General features: G+C 42.2%; 1 protein-coding gene across 1 annotated transcript in view; it reads right to left on the minus strand.

Moving 5' to 3' along the window:
* WDR27 (WD repeat domain 27) overlaps positions 1-14,662 on the minus strand; it is a 117,428-nt gene that overhangs the window by 56,722 nt on the left and 46,044 nt on the right. The window contains exon 21 of the mRNA XM_056852973.1: positions 4,143-4,240. Coding sequence (XP_056708951.1) covers positions 4,143-4,240 — 98 coding nt within the window. The remainder of the gene's footprint in view (positions 1-4,142; positions 4,241-14,662) is intronic.

The following is a 14,662-nucleotide window of genomic DNA, read 5'->3' on the forward strand; positions in this document are numbered from 1 at the left end:
CAAACTTGCCTTTATTCTATGTGAATGCACAGAGACAGCAACACACAATTATTTCTTAAAATGAAGAATACAATCGCTCATACTTTACCATCATCAAAACATTCCGTAATTACTGAGCTACAGTAACTCCATCTCAGTATAGAACTAAGTGGTCTCTTAGGAAGCACACAGTTACTACCTCAGCCTATCATCAGGCCTAAATAAAACTGCTATAGATAGATGCAGTTAAGAGCAGAATAAAAATGGTGCCAACAGAAAACCAAATGTTTTTCCTTGTGAACTATTAACTGGGACAAGAGCTTTCTGAATCTTGGCAATGGTTGTTAAAAATAAGACAACACCGATGTTTCAGTGGTATCCATATTTTCAGTATTGTAGACAGTCATGCTAGGAAAAGTTGAAGGCAACAGGAAAACAGGAAGACCCAACAAGAGATGGATTGACTCAATAAAGGAAGCCACAGCCTTCAATTTGCAAGATCTGAGCAAGGCTGTCAAAGATGGGACATTTTGGAGGACTTTCATTCATAGGGTTGCCATGAGTCGGAAGCGACTTGACGGCACTTAACACACACATTCTAGGGATGCCACAAGAACAGCTGGTAAATACTGCTAGATGTTGACCATTCTTGAGTCCTTGTACCTCTTCCATACCCTTATATTGTTTTAGCAAGATGGGGGCTGTCATCTTGAATGTTGTCCATGGGGTTGCTGGATCCCCTTTGGCAACCTGCGGGAGATGGGAGGGACTTACCAGCTGCAAAGGGAGGCCAGCGCCAATGTCACTTCTGGAAGTGACGTCATCACATTGGTGACACTGAGGGAGATGCTCTGGTATTTGGGCAAAACCTCTATGGTGGAAGTTGGTTTTACCATAGAGTTTTGCCCAAATATCAGAGCGTCTCCCTCGACATTGCTGACGTCACTTCCGGAAGTGACATCATTGCGCCGGTAACATCGAACCCTAGGACTCATTTTAAACCTGGTAAGACCCACTCCGGCCAGCTGGACGGCACCAGGAGAGGGGGCCCAAAGCGGGGGGTCCCCGGCTCCCAGAGGAGGTCTGACAACTCTACCTATCAAGAATATTTGCTAGTAAAAAAAAAGCTTATGTGTGTGTGGAAGATGAGAAACAGAAGTGCGCGTGGGATGAGAAACAGCACTGTCCAGCTGAGATAAAAAACCACCCTCACAAGTGACTGATGGCGATTAGCTCAATGACATGGGGGGGCCCTCTCCTTCCCACATGTAGTGAAGCCACAATTCATAGAAAATCATTTCTAGTTTTAGAAGACACCTGGAAGTGGGCTGGGAAAACATTTGCAGGTTAGAGAACCTCGGGTAAGTCACAGTGTAAGGTCTACTTCTTGCATGAAAAAAAACTCTTCCAGTAGGAAAAAAAAGATTGCTTCTGGGAGGCAGGGTCACACATGCAGAAGCAGAGGAATTGGAATCTAGGGAGTGCTAAGCTCTTTCTTTACCATATGATATATGTACATCTGTGGTAGTATTTATCAAGTCAGAACTGACTGAAGACAAGGAAGGCCTTCAGCTGAAAATCCTTTGGACGGTGGCTCAAAGGACAAGGCACATTAACCACTGTTCTTTCACTACGATCATACCATCACGGCAAAAGAGCAGAAAACGCTTACACCATGTCGTCTTGGATGTGCTGTACATGTACTGTATGACTGCAAAGAATGTGTGCTGTTATTCAGGTTAGTGGCAACAATATAGCTTAGATGTCATAAGACATTTCAGGCAAGAAAAACAAATGCCCTGGGGGATTTACGTGTGCATATGAGGACTGGTGTCATTCAGCTGAAACGTGAACTCCAGAAAGCCAGCGTGGTGTAGCGTTTAATGCTTTAAAGGCCAGGCTGTCTTCCACATGGGTTATCTACCATGAGTTCTATTCTTTTGAGAAGTTTTTTTTCCTGTTTCCCCATAGCCTTGTGGTGCATTCATGCACCTCTGGGAGTTTCCCCTGCTTTTCTACAATCTTTCTCAAACCTGCTGTGCTCTAAAGTTTTGGGAAAGACTACAGTAAAGGCTGGACAGCTACGGAGTGGGTGGGAAAATTTGGATTTTCTGGCCTACATGGCAGCCATTTTCCCTGACCCAACCCCCACGGCAGCCATTTTCTCCCACTGCCACTGGAAGGTTTTTTATTATTATTTTTAAAAATTTTTGGCACTAGAACATAAGAAAGGTCCTGCTGGATCAGACCAAGGCCCATCAAGTCCAGCAGCACCCAAACAAGACGACTGCAGCAGCAGCATCCTGCCTGTGTTCCACCGCACCCAATATAATAGGCATGCTCCTCTGATACTAGAGAGAATAGGTATGCAGCATGACTAGTATCCATTCTAACTAACACCCATGAATACCCCTTTCCTCCATGAATATGTCCACTCCCCTCTTAAAGCCCTCCAAGCTGGCAGCCATCACTACATCCTGGGGCAGGGAGTTCCACAATCTAACTATGCGTTGTGTGAAAAAATACTTCCTTTTATCTGTTTGAATCTCTCACCCTCCAGCTTCAGCAGATGACCCCGTGTTCTAGTATTATGGGAGAGGGAGAAAAACATATCCCTGTCCACTCTCTCCAAACCATGCAAAATTTTATAGTAAGTGTCTATTCCCTTCCCTTGTGGAAATATAAGGGGGAAAAGCATATTGTTGTGACCCTATTATCTATAAAGTCCAATGAAGACAATAGTGAGGAGGTTGGATGAACTACAGCTCTTTTATTTGGCCAAAGCAGAGAACCGGGTGCACAGACTCCAAACCAAACAGAGTTGGGAGCCTCCCACACCCGAGCAAAGGAGAAGCAGTACTTCTTATACCATGAAGGCGGTTACATTCCATTAAAAGATACATTCAACCATAAAAGTCTTCAGTAGCATCATTGCATATTAAAGACACAAAGTCGGCACTTTTGTTTTGCGCATGCGCGCCTAATCGGTCTTTTGCTATATTGAAGGAACAAAGCAATCTATATGGGATCAGAGAGTTCTTTTCTGTGCACGAACGGGAAAGGAGGGAGGGAGGTCTCTGTCCTTGGGTAAAAGACAGTTTAATCGTGTGTGTGTGTGTCTGCAGCGTCTGCGCTTTCAAACAATGGAGTGTATGTATGTGAGCGTGTGACTGTGTCTGTATGTACTGTTTGTGCTTTCAGGCAACGGAATGTGTGTGCGTATGTGTGTGTGACCTGTATGATTTTCACGGACACAACAATATCTCCACCCAGGAAGGTGCTAGAGACTTACTTTTGTTTTTAAAATGAAAGATGGGAATTCAAAGAAACTGCTGCACATATTGGTACAATAGTCTATTGATACAGTTTTGTTTGTTTAAGTCGCAAAAGCCCTGGTAGCCTAGGGCAGTGAGGGTGACCATTTCCAGGGGACTGGGACAGAGAAATGGTGGGAAAACCTGCCATGTGGAAGCCCCCGTGCTCCTATGCTTAACTGCAGCCACACTAGTAATGGGGAAATAAAAAAATCCTGTCCCTGTGTGGAAGACAGCTAGGGTTGGGACACCCAGATTCAAATATGTGAAGCACGTTAGGTGATCTTGGACCAATCATCTCTCGCAGCTTAATCTGAGGTTATTTTTAGGATAAAACAAGAAAGAAACTTGTAAGGCTTTTTTGAGATTCTTGAGGGAAGGTGGGATAAAAATTCAGGGCAGTCAGTCAGATGAGTCTTTTAAAAATAGGGACAATTTCATATTCAAAAACATTTTTGTATTCGATGTTTTTGCTATCATGCCAATAAATAAGGTCATGGATGGATGGATATTCAAAAACATGGTGGGTAAAAATCCAGTTAGAGGAAAAAGGAACAGACATGAAGAATATCAAAACTATAATTGAACCAAGAGAAAACTGGGGAAATCAGTGTCAGTGAAACTGCAAAGTCAGGAGAGAAGGAACAAAATCAAAACAATATGATGAGGTAAAAGAATGAGTTCTGCTGTTCACAAAAATAAGATGACTACCTTTTGTACTCTACAAGCAACTATTTTTTCATACCCAGAAAGCTGAGAAAAACATAACCAAAACAGCCTCATTTGTTCAACACGCGTGCACATTTTTAAACATTTTTCTCTGTTGGTTGTAAAACAAATTGTGGTTACCTTAGTGTTCTCAAATCCCAGAGTTTTATGCCATCACCAACTGCAGTCGTTAAGAAAAGATTATAAGCGTCAAATTGTTGAGCGCTAAAAGCTGATCCCTACAAGGTAGGAAAAAATATTTTCAATTGCTGAATTCTATACAGAGATCATCAACATGTATGAAATTGCACTAAAAAAAATTATATGTGAGCCTTAGAAGTTCACCAGTATCTCACAGCTTTCATAACTTCAAAACAACAATCTCTTGGTTGATTATCATCTTTTTCTAATCAGTTTCTTATTATTTCCACATAGTCTGATCCTTTGAGAAGGCAAGGGATTCAAATGACCAACTTATTGGTAGCTTATCAAGAAAACACATGTTACAGGTGTTAAAACCTAGATGCTTAACACAGATAGAGATAGAAGAAACAGCAGCTAGGAAATCATTAGGAACTAGGTCGTAATGGCCTATCTGGCAAATGTTGCAACTACTGGCAATGAGAACTGAGATGTCTTCCAAAATTTAGCCTTGTTAGAAGAATAAGATTTTCCTTCACACAAAAAATCATATGGATATGAGGGGAAACAAATCATAGCTAACATTAGCAATGCAGTATTGCCCTACAAAATAGAAATTGTGAGTCCTTGCCTTATTTAGCCAACAAGTATTTATTTATTTTAGTTAAAACAATTATTAGCTGCCTTTCTACCTTGCAGAACGCAAGGCGGCTTACAATTTAATTAAACAATGATTATAAAAAACATAAATGATGACAATTTAAAATCTCCAGTTAGGATTGCCAATAACTAAAAACTAAATTAGTCAATACAGTCCTAAATAAAACTGTCTTCAGCTGCCTCCTGAAGATCAAAAGTGAGGGGGCCAGACTCACCTCCCTGGGGAGGTTGTTCCATAATTGTGGGGCTGCCACTGAAAAGGCCCTCTCTCGTTTGCCCACCAGATGAGCTCCTTTGATTGGTGGGGCAGTCAAGAGGGCCTCTCCTTGTGGTCTTAATTCCTGGGTAGGAACATATGGGAGAAGACGGTCCTTCAGATACCCTTCAGATACCCCACTAGCAAAACTATGGCCAAATCGCATGATGGTAGCCACAAGACCCAGTTGCATGGTGGGGAACCCACAAGATCTTGCAGGATGTGGCCATATCCTCACATCTCCCTGCTTCTGTCTCTCCTTTCCACCTACCACCCAAATCTTTATATGCCCCCTACTTATTATTCATTTATTACATTTATATCCTGCTTTCCCCCCCATTGGGGACCCAAATCCGCTTACATCATTCTCTTCTCCTTCATTTTACCCTCACAACAACTCTGTAATATAGATTAGAATTTGTTACTGGCCCAAGATAACCCAGCAAGTTTCCATAGCAGAGTGCGGATTTGAACCTGGGTCTCCCAGATCCTAGTCTGAAACTTGAACTACTACTTCACACTGGATTTAGTGTGGTGCCTGGTGCTGAACTGTAGCAAGTAGCCAGTCTTCAGTGAGTCATGCATGGTAGCTCCCAGGCCTGGCCCAATTTGTCCTCCCTTAAAGACCAAAACAGCCCTGAAAAGAACCCTGTCCCCTCCCCCACCATTTAGTGATAGAAACCAAAGCTTGAAGGTTGGCAATATATTATGGTTGTCTAGCAATGGCCACAGTGGATATTTATTTCTTAAAGCAACAGGCTCTACATCAATTATTGGGAGGTTGACCCCCCCCCCCCGAGAGGTTAACCCCCTCCCCAAATTTCAGATTTTTCTGCAAATGTGGGCTTCTCTAAAGTTTGTAGAAAGATCTCTCTAGTCTTTTCATGGCTCCAGTCTCTGGATTTACATATCCACAGATAGGGCCATGTTGATAATTAGATATATTGATTCATTTGCTTCATTTATACCCCACCTTTCTTCCCAATGGAGACTGAAAGTGTCTCTGTAGTACTAGTCCAGTGCTCTAACTAGTACACCTCACTGACCACACTAACAGGCTGCATCATATGGAATCACAGACAAAAAGGGGAGCCTCACCACTTTGAAAGCTGGGACTACGAGCAGCAAACCAAGAGAACCAGGGACACAAAAAACAAGTCAAGCACCAGAGTGAGGAGCAAGCCAAGGAGGAGCAAGCCACAGTATTGAAAGGGCAGTTGAATGAGAACTGGTGCCAGACAGAGGCCCTACGTTGCTCAGTACAACTGAATAGTTAAGAAGTAGCACCCAAAGTAGTTGAAAGACGATTCTGACAGAATATGAGGTCATTTCCCACAATCAGAATTAAATTTTCAGGAATCTATATTTTTCATAATTGCTGGCACATAACTGGTATTTCGTCAACAGATACTCAAAAGTGCCTTACAAGCAACCTGCAAAAAAGGTTTCCAATAAGTCTAAACCAATAAATCTGGTACGATAACGAACAACTAAAATGTATGTATTTTCTAATGTGTATACATCCTAATTCCGGTATCATCCAAAGTGATATACAACCCTGATAAAACCGGATAAAACACAATATTTTTTTAAAAAAAAACCAATATAAAATCTAATCCATAAAATAGCTTACATTAAAAGACAGCTGCTAAGGTATCAATAAAAAAGCCAGAGGTAAAAAACAACAAGCACCAGTCACCCTCAACGAACATAAAAGGGTTTCCCCCCCAAAGAAACAAAATTTAACTGCCCATTAAAATTCCAAGAAAGAAACTGCCAAACAAGATTCTGGAGGCAAAGGTTTCCAGAATATGGGTATCATTATGGAGAAGCCACAAAATTGTTTTTCAGCATGAATTTACTTTTTTTTTTTTTTTTGGGTATTTTTTCTTCAATGACTTTTTAAAAATTATGATATCAATAAAGCCATTAAAAGAGACACAAAAGACAGCAAGGCAAGTTAAAGTGCTGACTTGGATCTCGTGCAGCATTTATGTGGGAGAAACGATTTCCATTCTCAGAGTAGAAACTTCTTGTCCTCCCCATGCAGCTTTAAATGTCCCTTCAAATGACGTTGGGCGGCTGGGGTGGGGGGAGCAATAAAGTTGCTCTCTTGGACAAATGCTGCGCTGGATCCAAGCCACAGCCTGTCAGCTTAGAGAGCTCATTATCCTTCCTCCAAATGCTACTTGAGTCAAGTTACTCCTTCAGGCCCTTTTGCGACTAATGACCAACATGCCACTGGGAGATTTTTGAAGGCTTTTAAAAATACCTATTATTGCTATAGCACTATGGCCTTTTAAGGAGCCCCGTAGCGCAGAGTGGTAAGCTGCAGTACTGCAGTCCAAGCTCTGCTCACGACCTGAGTTCGATCCCAACGGAAGTTGGTTTCAGGTAGCCGGCTCAAGGTTGACTCAGCCTTCCATCCTTCCGAGGTCGGTAAAATGAGTACCCAACTTGCTGGGGGTAAAGGGAAGATGACTGGGGAAGGCATGGGCAAACCACCCCGTAAACAAAGTCTGCCTAGTAAACGTTGGGATGTGACGTCACCCCATGGGTCAGGAATGACCCAATGCTTACACAGGGGACCTTTACCTTTACTATGGCCTTTTATGTATGGCTGTTTCCCTTGCGGTCACCCCTCCAATGACTTCGGGTCTTTCTTTTGATTATGCATGCTGTCTCCAACAGTCAGAGGTCACCTTGGTCTCCCCCTGCATTTCTGCGGGTTTTGCCCATGTTTTCAGGGGCCTATTTTATCACGACTGCGAGGGAAACAGCCATGCATAAAAGGCCAGTAACAATTACCAGTTCTTTTAAAACCTTCAAAAGTCTGCTGGTGGCATAATATGGAAAAATGACAGCTATGAGGAGATGACAGCAGGAGGTGGCAATAATGTGGACAGAACCTCCAAAAAAAGGACACCTTCCCATCCCGATGATGTGCTACTGCCCTTGGAGTGCATTCTTTCTCCCCCACAAAACGTCAGAGTAAAGCAGGTTTAAGAAAAAGTTTGCTGAGCATAGGGAAAACATGGAAAGTGGGCAATTATAGGATTGTGTTGTGTGCATGATGTAAAAAACAGGACTCCGTTTTGGATGCCAAAGTGGAGACAAACATTCACGCAAATGCAGACCTTTGATAGAAGTCTTTCAGATAGTATGTTTTCCCCGTGTGAGGGTACCTTTTCCCTAGATAGCAACCACCGTAATGATGGAAGCTGGCCTCGGTTTCCACACACTGTCGATTCACTACCCAAATGTTTGCATCATCTAATGAAGATGACGGCAGCAGGACAAAGCTGGGGACCAAAGTATTTTCAGCTGCATTAAACTCAATGTAATTGCCAGATACATTCAGAAATACAAGGCCATTTACTGAATAACATTCCATTTTAGTAACAGGCTAAAAAAATTATCTGTACACAAATAACATCCTTCACTTTTAACACATATCAGGGGGAAAACTGGTAAGATAGTACTGAGTGCCTTATTCAAAGAAGGGAAGATGTGCCTCATTTCCTTGGCCAGCTGCAGATATTAGCTGACTGTTCCCTTGCTAAACAGTCAAGACTACTGCTGAATCTTACATGCCATAAGCATTTTAGTACATAATATTTAGCATCAAGGTCACATCTAGGACAAAAATGATTTCGTTATTTTTTTGTAGACAATTCAGTACTTGATGTGGTACAGAACCAAATGCCTTGTTAACATAGCCATAGCTTTAATATGCCTGGCAACTATAGACATATTACAATTTTTCACTAACAACCTGTGTACATGATCAAATGAGATCAAAATCAAGTGTATATCAACAAGTAAAACTGTAGCTAAAAACATAAGAAGAGTCCTGCTGGATCAGACTAATGCTCCATTTAGTCCAGCATCCTGCTTCATACAGTGGCCAACCAGTCATTCTTGGGGGCCAACAACAGGGTAGAGATCCCAGGGCCTTCCCCTGATGTTTCCCCTGATGTTTCCTCCAAGCACTCATATTCAGTTCAGGAGCATCAGCAAGTGTATACTGCAATTGCTAACATTCACTTCCATCTGAAAGTTATTTGAAAATCCTAAGGATCAGAGATGATCAAAGATAACCATTATTTTCATTATAACAATATTTTATTTCAGGGTAAATCTATAACTAGTGCTTAGAACTAAGAAATGGGCTTCATAGCCCAGCTCAGCCACAGACTCACCAAACGGAAAATCACTGGCTCTGATCCAAAGCTCCTCGTATACCCCACTGTGCTCATGTGTCTCTCCACTGATTTTCAGATAGGAAGCACAGCAAAATCAAGAAGGCACAGGCAGCAGAGGAAGATCAGTGTGTTTCTATGCTCATTTTAGGACTCAAGCACCCAGCCTTCTCAGGTGCTGCCACAGCACATAGTTTCAGAAGACTCGGCCCTTAATCACTCTTAGCTGTGTAATTTGTGGTAGCTTAGAGCAATCCAATCCATGCCCATGGCATACCTTGGCAGCTATCTTTGATTAACTAGCAACATTTTACTCTTTAACTGCACTCAACTGTGACAGGGTGTCAAACAAGGAGCAATCATTTTGCACTAGTTCACCCTTACATGGCTTCCCATGACACGTTGGGCTGCTGCCCCTTCTCAGATGGTAGATAGTACATAAAGGGGGTGGGGGAAGTAAATAAACCAATCTCTTAATGAGCACTTTCAATAAATATATATGCCATTTCTGCTCAATGGCACAATCCAAGCTGGGATGAAGCATGCTTAAGCCCACTGATAGCCAAGGGTGCCTGCACTCTGGGGTGGATTGCTGCATTTGTGTTTAAGCACAAAATAATTATGGATCGTCCATGTAATGGTATCATAAAACGGAAATGGAAGCATCATGTTGCATCCAAGATGAACAATTTATTAAAAACAGGCTGCTTTGATCATTTTATGTAAGAGTCCATCTGACTTCTATTAATATGATTTCAATGTCAGCATCCCTCATCTATTCCATCAGCATGTAGTTGTCAAAGGCAACGATCCAGAGAAGTACAACTTGGGCACCCAGCGGGCCTCTCATCTTTTTTTATTCCCCTGAAAGCAGCTCCTTAAAGCCTTTCCGTGTGCCTAAAGGGGCTTGCTGGATTGCAGCCGGAGTGTTTTACCACTAAGCGTTTCACTTTAACGTTTTAATGTAGGTTACAAAACTGCAAAAAATTGATTTAGGAATTGTAATCTTCAGTTTTCCATTAAAAAAAACAAAAACAAGCTCCAGTTTCTCTTCCCATGTGAATGTGTGTCCACAACTCCAAAATGTGTTCTGCCTAAGTAACTTGAAGTCGTTCTGCTGACAGTGCACAAAGAAAGCCAGAAAAAGCCTAAGCAGCAACGTATTACAAATAATACTGCAGGAGTTTAGTAAAGCTAAGTGTTATACCAGAACAGTCTCTCAGAGAACCGCAAAAACCTATGCTAAAGTCATCCCACAGAACCATCTTAAAACCACAAAATAAAAGGCATTCAGGACTGAGATGGACTGCTGTCTGTAGCCTAACCAATGAGCTTTGGTTAGCAGAAAGACAAAGCCATGCATGAGTAATGAAAACATTATCCCAATATGTATGTAATCCCTAAATGCTGGTGCATAGCCTGCTGAAACAGTCTACAGAACCTGAAGAGGTTCTTTGTCCTCTTCTCAGAATCAACTCTATTCTAATTATAATAGTGTAGTGAAATGCTGATTGAAGAAGAAGAAGAGTTGGTTTTTATATGCCGACTTTCTCTACCACTCTACCAGCTTATAATCACCTTTCCTCCCCCTCCCCACAACAGACACCCTGTGAGGTAGGTGGGGCTGAGAGAGCATGACTTGGCCAAGGTCACCCAGCCGGCTTCACGTGTAGGAGTGGGGAAACAAATCCAGTTCACCAGATTAGCCTCCGCTGCTCATGTGGAGGAGTGGGGAATCAAACCCGGTTCTCCAGATCAGATTCCATTGCTCCAAACCACTGCTCTTAATCCCTACACCACGCTGGCTAAGCATGCTAAGTCCAAAAGTACATTTGGGACCTACTGACTCAGGATGTCAATATATGCTCATAGGGTCAACAACAACCTGGAGAAAAAAACATCCTGCTCCTTTAATACAAGCTTAATGGGGTGCTATTAACCAGGTGATATTATTTACCTGTGTGCCGTGAAAAGCTTGAACTGAACGTCTATTAGGTATTTTTTTCTCTCCAGGTTGTTGGCAACCCTAGAAGTCAGTAGAAATTTACCAGTTCAGTTTTTTTATAAATAAGCTTGAATAGAGTTGTCTTCTTTGGTTACTTTGAATTTTATAAGCACTAAGTAGACAGTATAGGTATCCAGTTTCTGGATACATATCTAGTTTCTTTCCCATAGGAGTTTCTTGGGATTGCAAAATATGAGGCAGCCATGTAGCCAGAACCACATTCATTCTTGTTATCTTTCACTATTCAGTAGATCAGAAATTCTAGCTGACTGGAAAGAAAAAGTCCTCTAGTTTAAGACCTAGTTTTCAGACTCCGTAGCTGCATCAGAAGCACTCTGTCCCTGAGTCACCAGGAGAAAATGATAAATTTCTGAACATCCAGCGGGCCTGTGCCGGGAAACGATGGTCCTGTTAGGGTTGCCAGGTCCCTTGTCGCCACCAGTGGGAGGTTTTTGGTGCGGAGCCTGAAGAGGGCGGGGTTTGGGGAGGGGAGGGACTTCAATGCCATAGAGTCCAATTGCCAAGGTGGCCATTTTCTCCAGGGGAACTGATCTCTATTGGCTGGAGATCAGTTGTAATAGCGGGAGATCTCCAGCCACTACCTGGAGGATGGCAACTCTAGGTCCCGGGCTTACCCTGGGACTCATTTGCAGCCACGGGGCTGGGGAGTGAGAGGAGGGGAGGGATTTCCCCTCTGGATTGCTGGGGGTGGAGCCCATTTGCCATGAAAGACACTTGTTATCCAGTTGAGTAATTTGTAAGTGCATATAATGAAAGGGAACAGGTGCCCAGACATTAGCATCCTTATACCGAGAAAGCATAACCAATAAAGCAGCCTGACGAGAAAGACAACCAAAGCAAATCCACAAGGATGGATACTTCCTACTAATATTCAACACAGGCAAACCAGGATGGGGTTTGCAGTGCCAAGTCATACTTTATCTATTATGCAGCTATCATTTTTTTTAAGCATTCTACCAGCTTCATCTAGCCTGGAAGATGGAGCCCTACCTTGACTCAGAAGATGGAGCCCTACCTTGATCTGGCGGGCTGGATCCAAGCTAAGGTTACCTCTAAGTAACCATATTTTCACTTACTCTACATGGGTGTGCCCCATAAAGACATCTTGGAAACTCCAGTCGGTGCAGAATGTCACAATCTGGTTACCAGAATGGAACCCCCACATCACACCCATTCTGCAGACACTCCGTTGGATCAGTTACTGAGTTCAATTCAAGGTAATGGTCATCACCTACAAAGTCGTTAATGTCCTTGGACTCAAATACCTGCAGGACTGCCTCTCCTGCTACATTCCGCTGTGTCTGCTTCACTGGTCTGAGCAAAGCCTTCTAAAGGTGCCACAATGCAAACAGGTACAATTGGCACCTGCATGCTAACACGTGTTCTCGTTGGTGGCTCCCACCTTTTGGAAGGATCTGCCTGAGGAGGTCAGGAAGGCTCCCACACTCCTGCAATTCCACAGAATGTGCAAAAAAGTATCATTCAAGTGGGCATTTTTAAATAGAACTGCAGCAGAATGGAACAGCCCTGGAGGGCACCTTTATAAGGTAATGAGATTGCAATCCAGTGCAATGATTATTGCAGGTATCACCTGCTTTTACTGCATTGCCTTAAACCTTGTAATCCACATCCTGTGTTGTTTCTGGTATACCTTGCCTTAGATAGTCTGTTGTTCACATGGTTTTCTAATTCTGTAATCCCAGTCCTATTGCATTGTTAATTGGTTATTATGATGTCTGCACTGTTTTGTATACTGTAATCTTCCACTGGTCGTGGACTGTAATAATAAAGAACTTTAACTTGAACTATACTCTAATCTGCCTTGTCTCAGGAAGAACTGCGGACTATAAACAAAGTAAATAAACAGAAATAAACAAACCTGCAAAACTCACAAGAATACCACAGAAAGATTGGAGGAAAGCTGCAGTTTGAACTTACTTCCCTCCTTGTGATGGATTATGGAATGTTTAGAAAATGTTCTCCTGGAATTCTCTCTGTCACTAACATTTCCGAGGGAATGATCTAGTTTCATTTCATTAAAATAAAAAACCCTCTAGATTACAGAATAATTTGCTTCCAAGGTACATCTAAATTTTTGATTTATGGATTAATAAAAACATCAGAAGCCACAAAACCTGTTTTGCACTACTGAAATTGAAAGAGTGGGATTTATTCAAACTCATTGCAGAACATTTTTTCATCTGCCTACTGCATGCCAAGCTTTAGCCAAGAATGATTTTTATAGAAGTGTTATAGACACTAGGAGAAAAAAATCAAGATTAAATGTCAGCAGATTGCTTTCTACAGCAGCAATTTTGTTTAATTCTACTAAGGCCAATCCAATAAGAACTCAGGCCAATACGACACCAGCAAAAAACAATGACAACAAATACTAATCAAAGCATGTGTATTTTAAACAGGCTTAGTTGTAATTAACAAGACTAACCTCAAAGTGCTGAAAATCAGGACGTGAGTCAACGTTTATGGCCTTCATGGAAGAAACACATATGCTAACTGAGCAAGGTATGGCACATGGAACTTCTCAAAGGACTAAAGGTGGTGGCTGCAATCTAGAAAGGTGCATGTGCTGGATATTTGCATGCAGCAGACAAGTGTATGCATTGGATACATGCATGCGACATACTTCTCTTTGTTATCTTGATCCACTCCTTGAAGCTAATCTTGACGTTAGACTGGACTATTGCATTGCGCTCTACTTGGGGCTACCTTTGAAGAATGTTCAGAAGCTGCAGCTTGACTGCTGGTCAGGGTCAGCTATCGGGAGCATGTGTCCCCGATATTACAGCAATTACACTGGCTACCGATCCCCTCCCAAACCCGATTCAAGATGTTGGTTTTATCCTTTAAAGCCCTAGATGGCTTGGGAATGGGGTATCTGAAGGACCATCTTCTCCCTCATCTTCCTGCCCAAGAATCTAGCTCACGAGGAGAGGTCCTCCTGACTGTCCCACCAATCAAAGAAGCTCATTTGGTGGGCCCACAAGACAGGGGGTTTTCAGTGGCAGCCCCACAATTAAGGAAAATATTTCCAGGGAGGTGCACCTGGCACCCTTACTTTTGATATTTAAGAGTCAGTTGAAGACTATTTTATTTAGGAACATATTTGGTTAATTTACTGATTTTAAATTTTATTTTTAATGTATTTTATTTAATGTATTCTGTGTTGTAAGCCACCTTGAGCTCCTTAAGGAAGAAAGGCTGCTAATAAATGTTTTAAATAAAAAATAAATAAAACAATGCTTTGGCATTTACTTACTACAACAATTGCAACATAGCATAGATCGGCTGCACTGCTCTAACAGAAGACCAGAGATGAGATGAGAGGCAGAGATGAACTGAGAGGGAGTATTGATTA

This window comes from Euleptes europaea, chromosome 7 (genome assembly GCF_029931775.1).
Source record: "Euleptes europaea isolate rEulEur1 chromosome 7, rEulEur1.hap1, whole genome shotgun sequence".
Taxonomy (NCBI): Eukaryota; Metazoa; Chordata; class Lepidosauria; order Squamata; family Sphaerodactylidae; genus Euleptes; species Euleptes europaea.